General features: G+C 52.0%; 1 protein-coding gene across 1 annotated transcript; it reads right to left on the bottom strand.

Moving 5' to 3' along the window:
* Positions 1 to 390: 390 nt before the first annotated feature.
* On the bottom strand, positions 391 to 16,937 carry ZBTB37 (zinc finger and BTB domain containing 37). The gene is made up of 5 exons (XM_038758696.1): positions 16,895 to 16,937; positions 11,175 to 12,127; positions 6,088 to 6,187; positions 3,490 to 4,446; positions 391 to 1,338 (listed from the first exon to the last, which is right to left on the bottom strand). Exons 2-4 carry the CDS (start codon positions 12,095 to 12,097, stop codon positions 3,958 to 3,960), a joined length of 1,512 nt encoding a protein of 503 aa, XP_038614624.1. The 5' UTR covers positions 12,098 to 12,127; positions 16,895 to 16,937; the 3' UTR covers positions 391 to 1,338; positions 3,490 to 3,957.
* Between the last annotated feature and the right edge of the window lie 40 nt (positions 16,938 to 16,977).

Below are 16,977 nucleotides of genomic sequence, written 5' to 3'. Positions count from 1 at the left end.
TCTGAGAAAGCTGATTTGTTTTCAGAGTTTATCAAAAGGGGCAACAGCCAGATAATCTGAAATTTGCAGGTGCAGGTTGAGTGCCAATGCCAATGTTACTCCCAGCAAAGGCCAGAATTCAGACGCTGACCTTGAAGTATTCTCTACATTGCTATTGCCACATTGCCCCGGAAATCCCAGGTTAATAAGGCCAGGAGCGTCCCGTTAATCAGAAACACGAATAAACATCTCTTCCCTTCCAACTCTTTATAGCCATTACGTTTTTGCTGCAGAGCTTAAGGGTACAAGTCCTACCCTCCCCCCGCCCCCCCACCCCAACACACACGCTTTGGTGAGATCAGACAGACCTGGAAATGTGCCCATACACATACAGAAAGCAAAAAACTGGGTAGGATTTCCAACTCCCCTGAGTTGGAACCTGAAATGAGAACGTTGTAAAAGGTCATTCAGGCCCCCTCCGGCCCACAGCGCTGTTGGCCTCTGCTAAATTTAGACCTCAATTAGGTGACAGATTAGAGGCTAGAGAGGTTCCAAGTGGCAGCTCAGAATGGAAACAGGCAACACCGAGCCAGTTCTCCTCTCTCCCCGAGGCACGCAAGGCAGTTTTTCTGTAACCGTTAGCCACCCAAAGACCCGGCAACAAGACCCCCTGGCACTTAGCCTGGCACTGCCATTGGACACCAGGCTCCACAACAGAGGACCTTTGGGTATCATTTAACCCTTGGGGCCAAGGCAGCTTGTTACCCAGGAGGGGCCCACCTGGGGGACCAGAAAGGACTGTGGATATCCTCACCAAGGCATTCTTCCTGTACTCTTCTAGGTATATTAAGTAAACATAAAGCTGATTTTGCTATCCCCTCTTCCTTCCCGATATCCTTAAACTAGAGCTCACTTCCGCTACAAAGTATAAGAATGACCCCGAGGTGCCTGGATTGGATTCTTGGGTAGCTAAAAGAAACTACCTGGAGACTGGCATCTCTTCCAAGGAAAGGTGTGAGGGGGGAGGAGGAAGCGGGAGGGAAACCTTCCTTTCACAAGTTTTCTTTTGTTTAAAAGTAGCTTCAGTTGGGACTTCATATGCGTTTCATGGCTCTGCAGAGGCCAACTGAGAGGAGGGAACCAGCAAACAGGGGTCAGTGACCACAGCCCTGTATGATGAAAACTCTCCTCTATTCACAGTATCAACACAGTGAAAACTTTAACAGATAATTAAAGGAAAAACAAAATGTCACAAACTCACGGTCACCTCCGTGTGAGTAACGCAGCCTCTGCTTCAATGTTAGCCCTTCCTTGCTACACTTGGATGGAGCTGCTGCTAGTTGCTGGCAAGAAAGTTTCCTGTAACAGCAATTCCTGCATGTCACCTTTCCAGCTTGGTAATAGTTGAAAAAGCTCTATTTTCACAAGTATCATCTTCTAAGGAACTATATAAAGCGACAGAGTAATTCCTAGCACTGTCTCCCGAGAGCAGGATGGCCATTTCAAATGTTCTTTTTCTTTTTTTTTTTGGTAAATTTCAAAGCTATGTCTAGAGCAGCATAATCTGCACCTGCCCTCCCCTTCCCTCCCTCCCTGCCCCACCCTTGAGGCTAAACCTCTTCCAAGCACCCTAAGGCTTCCCGGCCGACTTCCCTTAGACCGTGAGCCTCCCAGTGGGTCAGGGACTCTGTCTGACCTGATTATCCGGTAATGACTTCAGTGCTCAGTTCCGTGCCTGGCACGTAGAAAGCGCTTAACAAATCCCACAGTCGCTACTACTTCTTTCGATCCTATTTCGGCCGCGGGACCTGGCTGGTCCCTGGGAGTTAAAAGAATCCAATCCTGTGTCGATTCTGAGTCTCCACGACCCCCAGGTCTCCCCTAGTCCCTCCAGGAGAGGCGACGCCTCTGCCCTCGGAGACAGGAGGAGGGGGCCGGGACGGTCTTCCTAAGCGTAAGCAACCGGTGTGCTTAACCTGCTTCTTTTCTACAGCCCCCTCGGCTCTTTCCCTTGCCATCTTTGGGGCAACTCCCCTTGCCCTCCACCCACTTGCTCACGTACCACGTGCGATCCCAGGCGGGGGAGCGAGGTGGGGTTTGCCACCCCACCCGGGATCGACCCCGGTGATGCCGAGTGGGCCCGGTCACACCCCGCTTGCCTCCCGGCCTCTGCACAGAAGCAATTTCTAAAAAGCGTTGCACGTTTTCCACACTCTTTAAAACAAAACCAATCGTTAAAAAAACTCCAACCAGTAATCGGGGCGGTTGGAGAGTTTTCTTCTTTTCTCTCTGTCCTAGAGGTCTCAGGTTGCAAAAGCTCCCTGCGCCGACCTGTGCCCAACCCTCTCCTCTCCTTCCACCTGCAGGACAGGGTCTGGCCAGCCCGTGGGATCCTCGGAAGAACCTCGCTCATTCCCGGGAATGCCGTGCCACATCTCGAAAGGGACTGGTGAGCCGAGCCGGATCGAAAGGACCGGGTGGCACCTTGACCCGGCAGTTTCCTGTGCCCGATGGGGTTCCAGGCTGCTGCAGCCGTAGGTATCCCACAGGGTATTCTACCAGGGCTCAGTCCTTCCACTTTGGCTACTGTCCCCCCTCGGCCTCACCCTTTGGCAGGACGGGGTGGGTTTGGAAGGCGTGGAGAATTTCTGGATTTGCAGGCAGGAGGCACGGGAATGAGGGAGGTTCCATTCCGTTCCATCTGCGGCAGGGGGCTGACTTCAGAGCACCCCGGGAACCGGAGCTTCGAATAGCCTCAATTGCAAAGTTGCAAAAACTGATTTTTTTTTTAAAAACTTCATATAAAAACCTATCAAACTTATCAAATGTGGAGACGTATGGATTTAAAAACACCGCCCAGAATCATTTCCCTGGGAGGTGACATTTCGTGATGTACAATATTGCTCTTACGTAAAACCAGGAGCACGGGGGCTGGTTGAGATTACAGTCGAACCAGGAACTAACTCATCAATTCAACTGGCCCAGATGCCTTTTCTTCATGCTCGGCGATGTGCCGGGCACTGCCTTGGGCACACACCGGTCAGGAAGCTGCAATTCGGCTCCATGCTGTTCCATTTTGGCAAAAATAAAGTCACCTCCGCCCCTCCCCGCCCCGACCTCGGCCGCTGCCCCGGTTTCCCCAGATTCTGAAGGATCTAACACAACTCTCGCAGCTGCACATTTCATTCTCAAGACACTGGCGTGCTTGGGCTAGGCCATGATGCCCACTGGGAGGTTGCTCTCCTCAGAAATCTGCTTGCAGGGAAACAAGCAGACCTCCGAACCCTGCTGGGAGAGGGCCCACCCCAGAAAGCCAAAGACGCCATCACTTTTTTTACGAGATTCAGAACGGCCCAACTGAATCAACAGGAACTGATGCCCTTGGGCAGGGGTGGTCCCACCTGGCCCATCTTTCCTCCCGGACTGTGAAAATCACCTGGAAGGAGCGGCAGAGGAGAGGGAGGAGAGACCCGCCCCCCACCCCCCCAACCCCCTCGGCCACCTCTTCACCTGCTCCTCCTCCCCTCCGGCAGCTGGTTTGGACGGAAAAAGCCTGAGTGCTACCGCTCCTCGGCCCAGCCGGCGGCCCCCGGGATGACGTGGACCGGTGGGCGGGCCAGACTGGAAACGTGACTGGTTACAAAATGACAGTTGATCCTGAATTGTTCTCTAGAAAAAGCGTCGTTTTCAAAAAGTAACAAACCAAAGCTGTTGATCCCTGAATCAGAAGGCTGACTTGCTTGCCGACTGCTCGCCGAGGAGCGGGTGGGAGGGAGGGAGGGGCGGGGGTGAGGAACGGCGTTTAGTGCTGCGGGGAGCAGGTGGTTCGTTCTCGGTTTTGGCAACATCTTGGGGGGGGGTTCTGTCCGGTCCGGAGGTGTGGCATCTTGTGAAACGCAGTACCGGCCCGCGCCCCCAGTGCCAGCTGCTGACCGCCCAAAGAGGAAGAGGGTCCTCCCCCTCCGCCGCCGCCGCGGCTCAGTCCGGCCCGGTGGTGGACACGGAGCCCTGGGCCGCCTCCCCCGGCGCCACCGTCTCTTCCTGCGGAGGCGACTCTTCCTCCGCCTGGCCCCGGGACGTGACGGTGGTCTCGGGCGAGATGCTGTGCGGGCCCTCCAGGGGCAGGCAGCCGGGGTGGTTTTTGCGAAAGTGCTGGTTCAGGATGGCCTGGAAGGGGAAGCTCTTGCCGCACACGTGGCAGTGAAAGGGCTTGTTGCCCGTGTGCTTGCGGATGTGGTACTCCAGCTGATCCTTGCGCGTGTACTTCTTGCCGCACATGCGGCACACAAATGGCGTGATCCCCATGTGCAGGCGCATGTGGCGGTCCAGGCTGCCCTTCTGGTTGAAGGACTTGGCGCAGTAGATGCAGGTGAGGCGGGGGTTGTAGCGGAACCACCGCTCGGACACTTCCTGCTCCCGCAGGTACTCCACGTAGCCGCTCACGCCGATCATCGCCGACTCCTCCACCTGGATCGGGCGTGGGAAAGGCACGAGAAAGGACACGGGGGGTCAAGGCAGACAGCTGGAAAAATCGGGCTGGGCGCTACCTGCGCCGTTTGAAAGGGATGACAATTGAAGGAGGGAACCAAGCAGTTGGGACTAGGCTTACATCTTAAGGTGTCAGCTCCTAGTGGCCAGGGAACGTGGCTTGAGCTTCCGTTGAACTTCCCAGGCACTTAGTAGAGTATATTTTTTAAAATGGCATCTGTTAACTATTTATTATTGTGCCAGGCGCTGAGGTAGATACAAGCTAATCAGGTTGGACACAGTCCATGTCCCACATGGGACTCAGAGTCTTAATCCCCATTTTACAGAACAGGTAACCAAGGCACAGAGAAGGGAAGTGACTCACCCAAGGTCACACAGCAAACAAGCGGCACGGCCAGGGTTAGAACCCAGGTCCTTCTGACTCTGTGGCCTGTGCTCTATCCACTAGACCATACTGCTTATCCTTGTGTGTGGTAGAAATTCAGACGTCAGTTTATCTCATTAAAGGAAATTGAAGATGATAAGCCTTATTGAAGGCACATCTCCTCCAAAAGGCCTTCCCTAAGCCCTCTTCTCCTTTTCTTCCACTCCCTTCTGCGTCACCCTGACTTACTCCCTTTATTCATCCTCCAAGTCCAATGGTGAGCTGCCAGGGTGGGGAACACCCTCCCAACCCACTCCTGCCCAGGGGTAAGGGGCTCTCTTGTGCTCCCGCTCCCCCCCTCCTCCTCCAAAGAGATTTTGCAGGCTACCTGGGCCCTCTGGAATTGAACAAAGCCTGGAAACACCCTGAATCTTCCCTTGGGTTCCCTGGACCAGGGAGCGTCGGCCCATTCCCCAAGACGGGAATGGAACATCCTGAAGCCTCCCTAGGATTTGGGGAAGTAGGCCTAGTTGGCTTAATTGAGCAGCCTAATTGGCTTAATTGCAGTTAGTGGCCATGGTTGGGTGGCCCTGGGGCATGAAAATACACCCCTCCCTTCAGTCACCCAGATGGCCTTCTTAATCCTTCCCCAGGAAACAGCAACTGAATGAAACAAGTGCCAGTCCAGGGGCACACTGGTACTCTACCTCAATCAATCAATCATATTTATTGAGCACTAACTTTGTGCAGAACACTGTATTAAGTGCTTGGGAGAGTACAATGGTTCCCTGCCCACACGGAGCTTACAGTCTAGGAGCTTGCTGTCTTAAAAGTCTTACCTTTTTTCCACTTAATCTGTGGAGTGAGACCACAGCAACCTAAGAATCTATCCTTCCCCTTCCTATAGCCGTTCCCTCCTCCTTCCCATCACCATTTGACTGTCCTTACAATTCCAGGTTTTAGTTCCTTCACGTCCCAGGAGGTGGTTTCAGTACTACAATCAGAAGGCAACCCTAAACCCTTTTCACTTTGCCGAATTCCAAATCTGCCCTTTGCAAAAGGCCGAGAAACACTGAAACTAGTATCATCAGACACTGACCCATTTTTCTTTTCGATTCCTATAGAAAGCACCATTCTCAAAAGAGTAGCAAGCAGCCTATTTATTCTGGTGAAATTTAAAACTGCCTTGCCTCTGGGGCAATTCATCCAAAAAGCCCTGATGGAAACCTTAAATCCCCAGAGTTCTGGCTTCCTACCTGAGAGTTGGGTTGCTTGGGCTCATCCATCCTCCCGGGAGACTCGCTTCTGGCTCGGTGTCGTTCGGTTAGGGTGACAACACTGCCGGAAGGGCTAAATCTGCAGGCGGAGGAACAGGAAAAGGGCAGTCAGAGTAGGTGAGGGTGGATTTCTGAAAGGGGCTGTGGGCGGTTATCTCTGTGCAGAATGAATAATCAGTGTTAAGCAGGGGCAGACACAGATACTAACTTCACAGATAAAGCGAGAGGGAGAACAATAATAACTGTGGTATTTGTTAAACACTTACTATGTGCCAGGCACTGTACTAAGCGTTGGGGTGGATACAAGCAAATCGGGTTGGACACAGTCCCTGTCTCTCCTGGGGCTCACATTCTTTACCCCCTTTTTACAGATGAGGTAACTGAGGCCCAGAGAAATGAAGTGACTTGCCGAAGGTCCCACGACAGACAAGTGGCGGAGCCAGGACTAGAACCCATGACCTTCTGATTCCCAGGCCCAAATGCCAGCTATTTCAATCGAGGAGCGTCTCCGAGGCAAAGAGGGCGGCTTCTCAGGGCTCTGAGTCTCGGGGGTCCTCATTTAGCTGAGGAGGCCCCACGTCTCTCCAGTCAAACCAGAATAGCTCCCAGTGGATGCAAGCCCTCCACTTCCACAGTGAGAACCTGCCTAGCTTTGGAGCAGGCTCTAAACCAGGGATGGGCAAAGTTTGGTGCTCAGGCATCCTAAGCATCCCCTCCGGCTGCCCCGGAGGAAGTGGCCACACTTCTGCCTCTTAAGACTCCACCCCCACCCATCCCAGGAAGCTGGCGTAAGTGGCCCCCATCTCTTTGCTTACCTGGGCTCTCAACTATGGGGTGGACAGTGATTTGGGCCGGAGAGCAGAGGGTTACGGGATTTTAAGATGGGCAAAGTCCTCCCAGCCAGTCGCTAGGGACGTTGGGGGAGCGAGACGGCAGTGTGTATCTCCCACACATCACACAGGGTCTTGGCGTGCTGGGAAGTGGTCCCGGGACTGGCTAGGAACCTGATAGGAGTGGCTGAGGGCAGAAACGGCCAGTTTGGAGCCCGGCTGGTTCCAGTCCAAAGGCTGGATAAAATCAGTTGGTGTGCCTGGCCCAGGGGCTCAACTTGGCCCACCCCTGCTCTAAACCACACAGGGGCTTTACTACGGTTCCCTGCACTCTGCTGTCCATTGGCACGTCATCCCTAGGCCACGAGAGAAAGAGCTAAACCTCAGTCACTTACTCGGCAGTATGGCTTCGCAGCTTTTGTGTGGACATTACTTATTATTACTACTGCCATTTAGAAAGCATTTACAATGCACTGAGTATCTCACAAAGTGCTGGAGTAATTACCCGAAGGTCAATTAAGATAAGGCCTCCCACTCCAAACAGGGGAGGCGGATACACTTTATAAAAATAATCACATATCCAATAGAATAAAAGTCAGTATCAGATTAAAAAAATCAGCTAAGATTCAGCAGCCATTAACATCAACCAGCGGAGACATAAATAAAACAATCCTGGGGGCGGTGGCGGGAAGAGGCAGTTTTTGGAGAGCTCAATGTTCTGGCAAACCGGTCTCTGTGAGAAAATGCCACAACCTTCCCAATATTCCAAGTGGGAAGAAGAGACCTTCTGTTCACCCTTGCTCCTTGGGGAAGGGGAGGAAAGTGTTAGCAATGGCTGACAGGCTCACAGGGTACAGGGAACTGGAGTCTAATTGGGGAAGGCTTGTTGGAAGAGGTAAGATTTTAGGAGGGACTTTAATATGGGGAGAGCAGAGGTCTGTCAGATTTGGGGTGTGAGGGAGCTCTAAGTCAGGGGAGGACAGTGTGAATGATGGGATGGAAGCGGCAGAGTCGAGAGCAAGGAAAAGGTGGTGGAATTAGGGTTGGGCAGAATGAAGAGAGCGAGTTGGGGAACAGCTGGCAAAGAGAACGGATAGGGAAGGAGGGATGAAGTGGTGGAGAGCCTTAAGGCCGACTGTGAGGAGTTTTGTTCCTGTCGGATATGGGAAGCCGGTGGAGAGATTTTAGGAGACAGGAAATGTGTGCCGAGCGATGGTTCCAGGAGATGGATCTGCGCGGTGGTTTGGAGGGGGAACTGGGTAGAGGCAGGGAGGCCAGCGAAGAGGCTGATACAGCGGCACTGAGGTTGAAGCCTTCTGGGACCAGGCCGAGACGGGAAAATTTAGGTGGAGAAGTGGGGTTAGCAGGAAAGGTGAGCATTTTTGTTTTAGACATAGTGAGTTTGAGGTGCCGGCAGGGCATCCGAGTCGAGCTGTTCTGGAGGCAAAAGGAAATGCAGAACTACATACAGTTTAGATGGGAGAGAGATTTCGGAATCATCCTCTTAGAGAAGTCATGTGAGCAGGTGAAGAGAAGGTACAATTTATAATCTTTATGGGGTACTAAACAGGAAATTCACCAACAAAAAGGTCACTTTTAGTGACAAAGGTAGAGGATCTGGTCCATCTGCATATTCATTCAATCGTATTTATTAAGCGCTTACTGTGTGCAGAGCACTGTACTGTGGCACATTATAAATAATCATAATTTGTGAACCACTCATTATGTGCCACACTGCACTAAGTCCTGGGGTAGATACAAGATAATCGGTTCAGACACAGTCCCTGTTCTTCATGGGGCTCACAATCTAAGTATGAGGGAGAACACGACTGCATTCCCATTTTACAGATGAGGAAACTGAAGCACAGAGAACTTAAGCGACTTCCCAAGGTCCCACAGCAGACAAGTGGCAGAGCCCCCAGAAGACGTGGGATCAGGTCTGTGTTGGGTCCGTATCTCACTACTGGACTCGAGAAGTCACTTGGCTTGCTGTGCTACAGTGCGCTGTGTAGCGAGAAGCCACCCCTGACTAACACAGAATTTTATATAGTGGAATTTAGCAGCTGAAATAGCCATTCGAACCAATTTCTAAACAGTGCCAGGCTCCCGCAGGCGCCCAGGGAACTGTGCACTGTCCCCGCCGCCAAGGCCCTTCTCCGGCGCCGTCCTCGAGACCATCATCATCATCATCAATTGTATTTATTGAGCGCTTACTATGTGCAGAGCACTGTACTAAGCGCTTGGGAAGTACAAATTGGCAACATATAGAGACAGTCCCTACCCAACAGTGGGCTCACAGTCTAAAAGGGGGAGACAGAGAACAAAACCAAACATACTAACAAAATAAAATAAATAGAATAGATATGCACAAATAAAATAAATAAATAAATAAATAGAGTAAAAAAAATATGTACAAGATGAGACCAGGCTGACAATGCGCGGTCCTTACTGACCGGAAGCACTTTAAGCTTGTCCACCTCCCATCCCCGCCACCACGCTCCGCTGTCGCACCAAGTGACCTTCCAGAAGTTTCCAGAGTCCAGGCCAAGCCCAGAGAGGGCTATGCACCAACTCCCGGCCACCCATGGGACAACCTGATCACCTTGTAACCTCCCCAGCGCTTAGAACAGTGCTTTGCACATAGTAAGCGCTTAATAAGTGCCATTAGTAAGTAACCAGGAGACCTGCCCAAGAAAGCTCACCCCACAAATCCGCTGTCTCGTCTATACAAACCAGACCTGCTGCCAAGGAAGGCAAACCACACGGAATTGCAATAGGAAATACCGCTTTTCAACCTCCCCCTTCTTGGGTTTAAAACGAGGCTGGATCCATGTAGGCTACTTAGCAACAAGAGGAACTTGACGTTATCACTGCGGATGTCATTACTCCTCTGTACTAGCGTCCATATCAACAGCATCTATTGAGTGCCTGTTGTGCGCTGAGCACCGTGTGTTCCCGGCTCAGGGAAGCAGTCTCTGCTCTCGGGAGCTGACAATCTAACAAGGGAGAAAGTAGGCCTCAAATGGCAAATTTCCCATAGAGACCTAATAACTCCGGCTAAAAGACAAGTGAAGGCATCAAATCAATAACAAGTAAACAGATAAACACAAGAGATTTGAGGAGTCCGAAGGGATTGGATTTAGTTACTGTTGGGAAATTACAAAAGAAGGTGACACGGTACCTGCCTTCCAGCAGTTTACAATATAATGGGGGAGAAGGCCAAAATACAAGAACGCGACTATGCCGGAAGACAAAGAAAACACGCTGAAAAACCACAGCTGTTAAAAATGACTGGACTTTTTTTTTAACCAATTCTTTCAGATATCCCCTAAAGTGGATAAAAAGTGCAAGTTATGGTGCCAAAAAACTAGAAATACTTTCCCAAGATTTTCAGAGCTATACAAAAATTCTGACAAAAGGGAAGAAAGGCAAGAGGAGTGAGGGGAGCAAGGTTGTGACAAGAGGTGGGAAAATTCAGGGAGGAGACTTTGTTCGAGCGTGGTGGTTGGTATGTTAGCGGTAACTGGAAGTGGACGAGGTAAGCAGGGACTTCTGTCTTGCCAAAATGGTCTCTGCTCCAAAATGGTTTTGAGATCCACTGTCTGCGATAAGGAGAGGAGGGAACTGATCACAGAATAAGGGAATTTTTAAGGCCGGGGCTAGTCGAGTCTACAATAAGAGCTTGGTACAGTTGGGAAAATGTCCTCAAATGTTAGGTTTAGAAAAAAACAAAACCACGGTCACAAAAAGTGATTTCTGAATTCCAATTACCTTTGCTCTTTGCCCTTAAGTAGCCTAGCAATCCCTAGAATCCAATATAACATCTAGTTCGGGAGCTGGCTTAAGCGCTGCCCTTGAAGTACCTCAGAGGAAAATGAAACCCCCAAAAAACTCTCCTGCCTGGGGACGACACACCGAGAAAGGGAAATGTTGCCACGTTTCGGCTGGTGACTGGTTTCCTGCCTTGAATCCTGAGGAAGTATTGCCTGACGATCACTTAGCCTAGGGTGGCTGGATGTGCTACTTTGAATTTTCAAGGGAGAACCTACATTACCGTAAATCCCACGAAACTAGAGAACGTGGAACCTTCTGGTTTCCACATATAAGAAGAAGAAAAGTCTCCACGCAGTCAATGTTTATTTTGCCTACGAACGGGACGGGAAGAGCTCTCTAAGGTGGCCAACTTCGACGGTGCCCTCGCGGCAGACAGGACGGGGGAAAAAGCCGCCACCTTACCTGTCGACTTCACTGCTCGTTGGCCGGGCCACCTTGGCTCCCGAAGACCCCAGGGGGTAATTCTCCTGACCCGCTGAACCGTGGGCCGTCGTGTCTATGACCATGGCCGTGACCTCCTCGGCGCTGCTCCCGTCCTCCCCCGAGGGCTGATTCTCAGTCCCGAGCCACTCTTCCAAGTTCTCCGTTTTGATCCGCACTCCTCCCAGAACACGGACCTCATCGTCGCTGCGGCCCCCGCGATCCGGCACCCCGGTCTCCACGTACCACTGTCCCGCTCGGTTAATCCGCAGGATGGGCTCCCTGCCCTCCGCGTCGGAGCTCTGCTCGATTATCTGGGGGCTGGTGGACTCCTCGGGGGGACTGAGCTCCCGGATGTCCAACACCGTGCTCACCTGACCCCTCCGGCTCGCCTTTGGCGTGTTGTGGCGTGGGCTGAGGGAGCGGTTCAGGTTCGGTGTGACCCTGTGAGACTCCGGGGGTCTCTCCTGATGCTTTGTCCTCGTCTGGCCCAACTCCGCTTCCACCTCCGCCACGTTAATTTTAAAGTGAATGCCCTCCAGGATCTGCGTGCACTTGTCTATGATGTGCTGCATCTGCAGGAAGCTGGCCGCCGTCAGGTAGCTGATGATATCGGCCAGCTGCAGGCAGATGCGCCCGGTGTAACAGAAGGACAGGAGCTGCTCGAAAACCGTGGGGTTCTTGATGACCGAAATGGAGACGGTGCTCATCTCGTTCAAGGACATGTGGTCCCTGAAGTAGGGGGAGCTGGCGGCCAGCACCACTTTGTGGGCCCGAAAGGCCTGGCCTTGCACGTTGACCACGATGTCGCAGAGGCGGCCCTGCATGCGCAGCTGGTTGAGGTGGCTCAGGACCGAGTTGCTGAAGTCGGGGATCTCCAGTTGTATATTCCCACCTTTCTCCATGGCTGGGCCCGGTGGTTCAGGTGTTCAACCCTGCTCGACGAAGAAAAAAAAAGAGTCATCAGCGTAAATCCTAATTGCGTCCTGACGGGTCCTTTCCACGGGATCTGGAAATCCTCCTTGGGTCACTTTGAGATGTTTACTAAGGGAGCGGTGACGGCTTCGTTCCTAGACGTTGAAACAGAGGCCCCAACAGGTGGTTCGTCCCAAGTCTCTCAGCTAGTCAGGGTCAAACTTGCAAGGGAAATTTCAGATTCTTAGAAGGCCTATAACTAAGCTATCCCCTTGGACCTTCTAAGCTGAGTGAAGAAAAATTTTCCAGTAGAGGTAAAAGAGGAAGCGAGACTCAGGCATTTAGCACGGGTCACCTTCCACAGAGGATAGCCAACCTTTTTGTCAGACAGGAGGAACGTGGGATAAAAGCAATCTACGAAAGGGGTGAAGCGGCTTAGCAGTTTCATCCGAGGTTCATCCCTCACTACTTCCTGGCAAACCTCTTGCTCAATTACATCTTTTATAGGGTGACTAAGACTTTACGAGGATAATTCAGTTTTCCCGGGCGAAGCCAGCTAGGGTCCAGAAATTTAGGCTGAAGACAATGGTAAACTCCAATTTAGGAAAAGTGCCGGAGGCTCTGAAAACGCTGAACGCCGCTCGGCGATCCTCCCTCAGTGGTAGGAAAGCAGCGTGGCTCATTACCAGGCCTGAAACCTGTGGAATTTATTACGGGCTTGGTGGAGGTTTAGCCAAGCCAAGTCTTCCAGATCACGGAAACCGAAGATCCCGATCAAATGTCAAAAAAGTTATAATGTCAACACGGGAAATAAAAGCTGAGACAACTGTGCCAACAGTCCTCAAGAGGGGCGAAAAAGGGTATTACCCCACCAGTCTGAAGAGAGTGTGTGTCTCCTTACTAATCTGAATATCGATAGAGCATCTGGCAGTTTAGAAACTTCGTGACTACTCAAAGGATCCCACCCCACAAATTAACAGCTATCAACTGAGGGCAAAACGGGGAAATGTTTACTGCTTTCAAGCACCAACTTTTATCCCACCTGACCCCTTTTTTTTCTTCCAAAGCCTTATTTGTGTTTGTTTTGAAACTTTTAATCCCCAAAGAGCTTTTGTCGATGCCATAATAATTCCGCTGTTTATTCTGGATCCTACACCACCGCCCTTTTTGGGGGGGTTTGGTTCTGTTTATTTGCTCTTTTTATTCTGGATCCTACACCACCGCCCTTTTTGGGGGGGTTTGGCTCTGTTTATTTGCTCTTTCCAGCCACTCCCGTGTGAGGAGGGATCAATCCGCTGGTGAAAAGTCTGCCGTTGGTCCTGGTGGGTGTGAGGAGTTGGGGGGTTTGGGGGAGTCGTGGGCGTTTTTGAGAATGGGAGGGGGTGCGGATCCCCCCAGGCTGGAGGGGTCAAGGTTCATTCATTCAATCGTAATGATAACAATAATGATGGCATTTATTCATCCATTCAATCGTATTTATTGAGCGCTTACTGTGTGCAGAGCACCGTACTAAGCGCTTGGGAAGTACAAGTTGGCAACATAAGCCAACTTTCATTAAGCGCTACTAGAGAAGCAGCGTGGCTCAGTGGAAAGAGCCCGGGCTTTGGAGTCAGAGGTCATGGGTTCAAATCCCGGCTCCACCACTTGTCAGCTGTGTGACTGTGGGCAAGTCACTTCACTTCTCTGGGCCTCAGTTACCTCATCTGTAAAATGGGGGTTGAAACTGTGAGGCCCCCCCCCCCATGGGACAACCTGATCACCTTGTAACCTCCCCAGCGCTTAGAACACTGCTTTGCACATAGTAAGCGCTTAACAAATACCACCATCATTTGGAGTCAGAGGTCATGGGTTCAAATCCCGGCTCCACCACTTGTCAGCTGTGTGACTGTGGGCAAGTCACTTCACTTCTCTGTGCCTCAGTTACCTCATCTGTAAAATGGGGGTTGAAACTGTGAGGCCCCCCCATGGGACAATCTGATCACCTTGTATCCTCCCCAGCGCTTAGAACAGTGCTTTGCACATAGTAAGAGCTTAACAAATACCATCATCATTTGGAGTCAGAGGTCATGGGCTCAAATCCCGACTTTGCCAACTGTCAGCTGGGTGACTTTGGGCAAGTCACTTCACTTCTCTGTGCCTCAGTTGCCTCATCTGTAAAACGGGGGTTGAAACTGTGAGCCCCCCCCATGGGACAACCTGATCACCTTGGAACCTCCCCAGCGCTTAGAACAGTGCTTTGCACGTAGTAGGTGCTTAACAAATACCATCATCATTTGGAGTCAGAGGTCATGGGTTCAAATCCCAGCTCCGCTGTCAGCTGCGTGACCTTGGGCAAGTCACTTCCCTGTGCCTCAGTTACCTCATCTGTAAAACGGGGGTTGAAACTGTAAGCGCCCCCGTGGGACAACCTGATCACCTTGGAACCTCCCCAGCGCTTAGAACACTGCTTTGCACGTAGTAGGTGCTTAACAAATACCATCATCATTTGGAGTCAGAGGTCATGGGTTCAAATCCCAGCTCCGCTGTCAGCTGTGTGACCTTGGGCAAGTCACTTCCCTGTGCCTCAGTTACCTCATCTGTAAAACGGGGGTTGAAACTGTAAGCGCCCCCGTGGGACAACCTGATCACCTTGGAACCTCCCCAGCGCTTAGAACACTGCTTTGCACATAGTAAGCCCTTAACAAATACCATCATCATTTGGAGTCAGAGGTCATGGGTTCAAATCCCAGCTCCGCCAACTGTCAGCTGGGTGACTTTGGGCAAGTCACTTCACTTCTCTGTGGCTCGGTTCCCTCATCTGTAAAATGGGTATGAAGACTGTGAGCCCCCTGTGGGACAACCTGATCACCTTGGAACCTCCCCAGCGCTTAGAACACTGCTTTGCACATAGTAATAAGCCCTTAACAAATACCATCATCATTTGGAGTCAGAGGTCATGGGTTCAAATCCCGGCTCTGCCGTCAGCTGGGTGACTTTGGGCAAGTCACTTCACTTCTCTGGGCCTCAGTTCCCTCATCTGGAAAAGGGGGGTCGAAGCTGTGAGGGTCCCCCCGTGGGACAACCTGATCACCTTGGAACCTCCCCAGGGCTTTGCACATGGTAAGCCCTTAACAAACACCGTCATCATTTGGAGTCAGAGGTCATGGGTTCCAATCCCGACTCCGCCAACTGTCAGCTGGGTGACTTTGGGCAAGTCACTTCACTTCTCTGGGCCTCAGTTCCCTCATCTGTAAAATGGGGGTTGAAACTGTAAGCGCCCCCGTGGGCCAACTTGATCACCTTGGAACCTCCCCAGCGCTTAGAACACTGCTTTGCACATAGTAAGCCCTTAACAAATACCACCATCATTTGGAGTCAGAGGTCATGGGTTCCAATCCCGGCTCCGCCAACTGTCAGCTGGGTGACTTTGGGCAAGTCACTTCTCTGGGCCTCAGTTCCCTCATCTGTAACACGGGGGTCGAAGCTGTGAGGGCCCCCCCGTGGGACAACCTGATCACCTTGGAACCTCCCCAGCGCTTAGAACAGTGCTTTGCACATACTAAGCCCTTAACAAATACCACCATCATTCGGAGTCAGAGATCATGGGTTCAAATCCCGGCTCCGCCAACTGTCAGCTGGGTGACTTTGGGCAAGTCACTTCACTTCTCTGGGCCTCAGTTTCCTCATCTGTAAAACGGGGGACGAAGCTGTGAGGGCCCCCCCATGGGAAAACCTGATCACCTTGGAACCTCCCCAGTGCTTTGCACATGGTAAGCCCTTAACAAATACCGTCATCATTTGGAGTCAGAGGTCATGGGTTCCAATCCCGACTCCGCCAACTGTCAGCTGGGTGACTTTGGGCAAGTCACTTCACTTCTCTGGGCCTCAGTTACCTCATCTGTAAAACGGGTGTTGAAACTGTAAGCGCCCCCGTGGGCCAACCTGATCACCTTGGAACCTCCCCAGCGCCTAGAACACTGCTTTACACATAGTAAGCCCTTATCAAATACCACCATCATTTGGAGTCAGAGGTCATGGGTTCAAATCCCGGCTCCGCCAACTGTCAGCTGGGTGACTTTGGGCAAGTCACTTCACTTCTCTGGGCCTCAGTTCCCTCATCTGTAAAACGGGGGTCGAAATTGTGAGGGGTCCCCCGTGGGACAACCTGATCACCTTGGAACCTCCCCAGCGCTTAGAACACTGCTTTACACATAGTAAGCCCTTAACAAATACCACCATCATTCGGAGTCAGAGATCATGGGTTCAAATCCCGGCTCCGCCAACTGTCAGCTGGGTGACTTTGGGCAAGTCACTTCTCTGGGCCTCAGTTCCCTCATCTGTAACACGGGGGTCGAAGCTGTGAGGGCCCCCCCGTGGGACAACCTGATCACCTTGGAACCTCCCCAGGGCTTTGCACATGGTAAGCCCTTAACAAACACCGTCATCATTTGGAGTCAGAGGTCATGGGTTCCAATCCCGCCTCCGCCAACTGTCAGCTGGGTGACTTTGGGCAAGTCACTTCTCTGGGCCTCAGTTCCCTCAGCTGGAAAACGGGGGTCGAAACTGTGAGGGGCCCCCCCGTGGGACAACCTGATCACCTTGGAACCTCCCCAGCGCTTAGAACAGTGCTTGGCACATAGTAAGCGCTTAATAAATGTTATCATTATTATTATTATTATTATTATTTTTATTCGGGCGGGGGGGGGGGCAGGAAGAGGGGGGAAGGGGGCGTTGCCCAGGCCCAGCCCCGGGGGGGAGGGGAAGGGGGTGAAGGCAGGGCCCGGTGCCCGGCGCTGAGGGGTACCTACCTCCGGGGGTGGCACTGGGCCGGATTGGGCCGGAACACCGTCCCGGAAGTGAATCCCCCCCCCACGGCCCGGAAGGAAACCCC

Source organism: Tachyglossus aculeatus, chromosome 16, assembly GCF_015852505.1.
Source record: "Tachyglossus aculeatus isolate mTacAcu1 chromosome 16, mTacAcu1.pri, whole genome shotgun sequence".
NCBI lineage: Eukaryota > Metazoa > Chordata > Mammalia > Monotremata > Tachyglossidae > Tachyglossus > Tachyglossus aculeatus.
The sequence above is the reverse complement of the archived record's forward strand: the minus strand, read 5'-3'. Positions and strand labels throughout refer to the sequence as shown.

What these genes read in the sequence shown, in the direction of transcription:
- ZBTB37 (XM_038758696.1), bottom strand. Translation starts at nt 12,097, where the DNA reads ATGGAGAAAGGTGGGAATATACAACTGGAGATCCCCGACTTCAGCAAC. An exon ending in ACGAGCAGTGAAGTCGACAG is followed by an intron (nt 6,188 to 11,174) that starts GTAAGGTGGCGG and finishes CTCCGCCTGCAG; the next exon opens with ATTTAGCCCTTCCGGCAGTG. An exon ending in CCAAGCAACCCAACTCTCAG is followed by an intron (nt 4,447 to 6,087) that starts GTAGGAAGCCAG and finishes CGCCCGATCCAG; the next exon opens with GTGGAGGAGTCGGCGATGAT.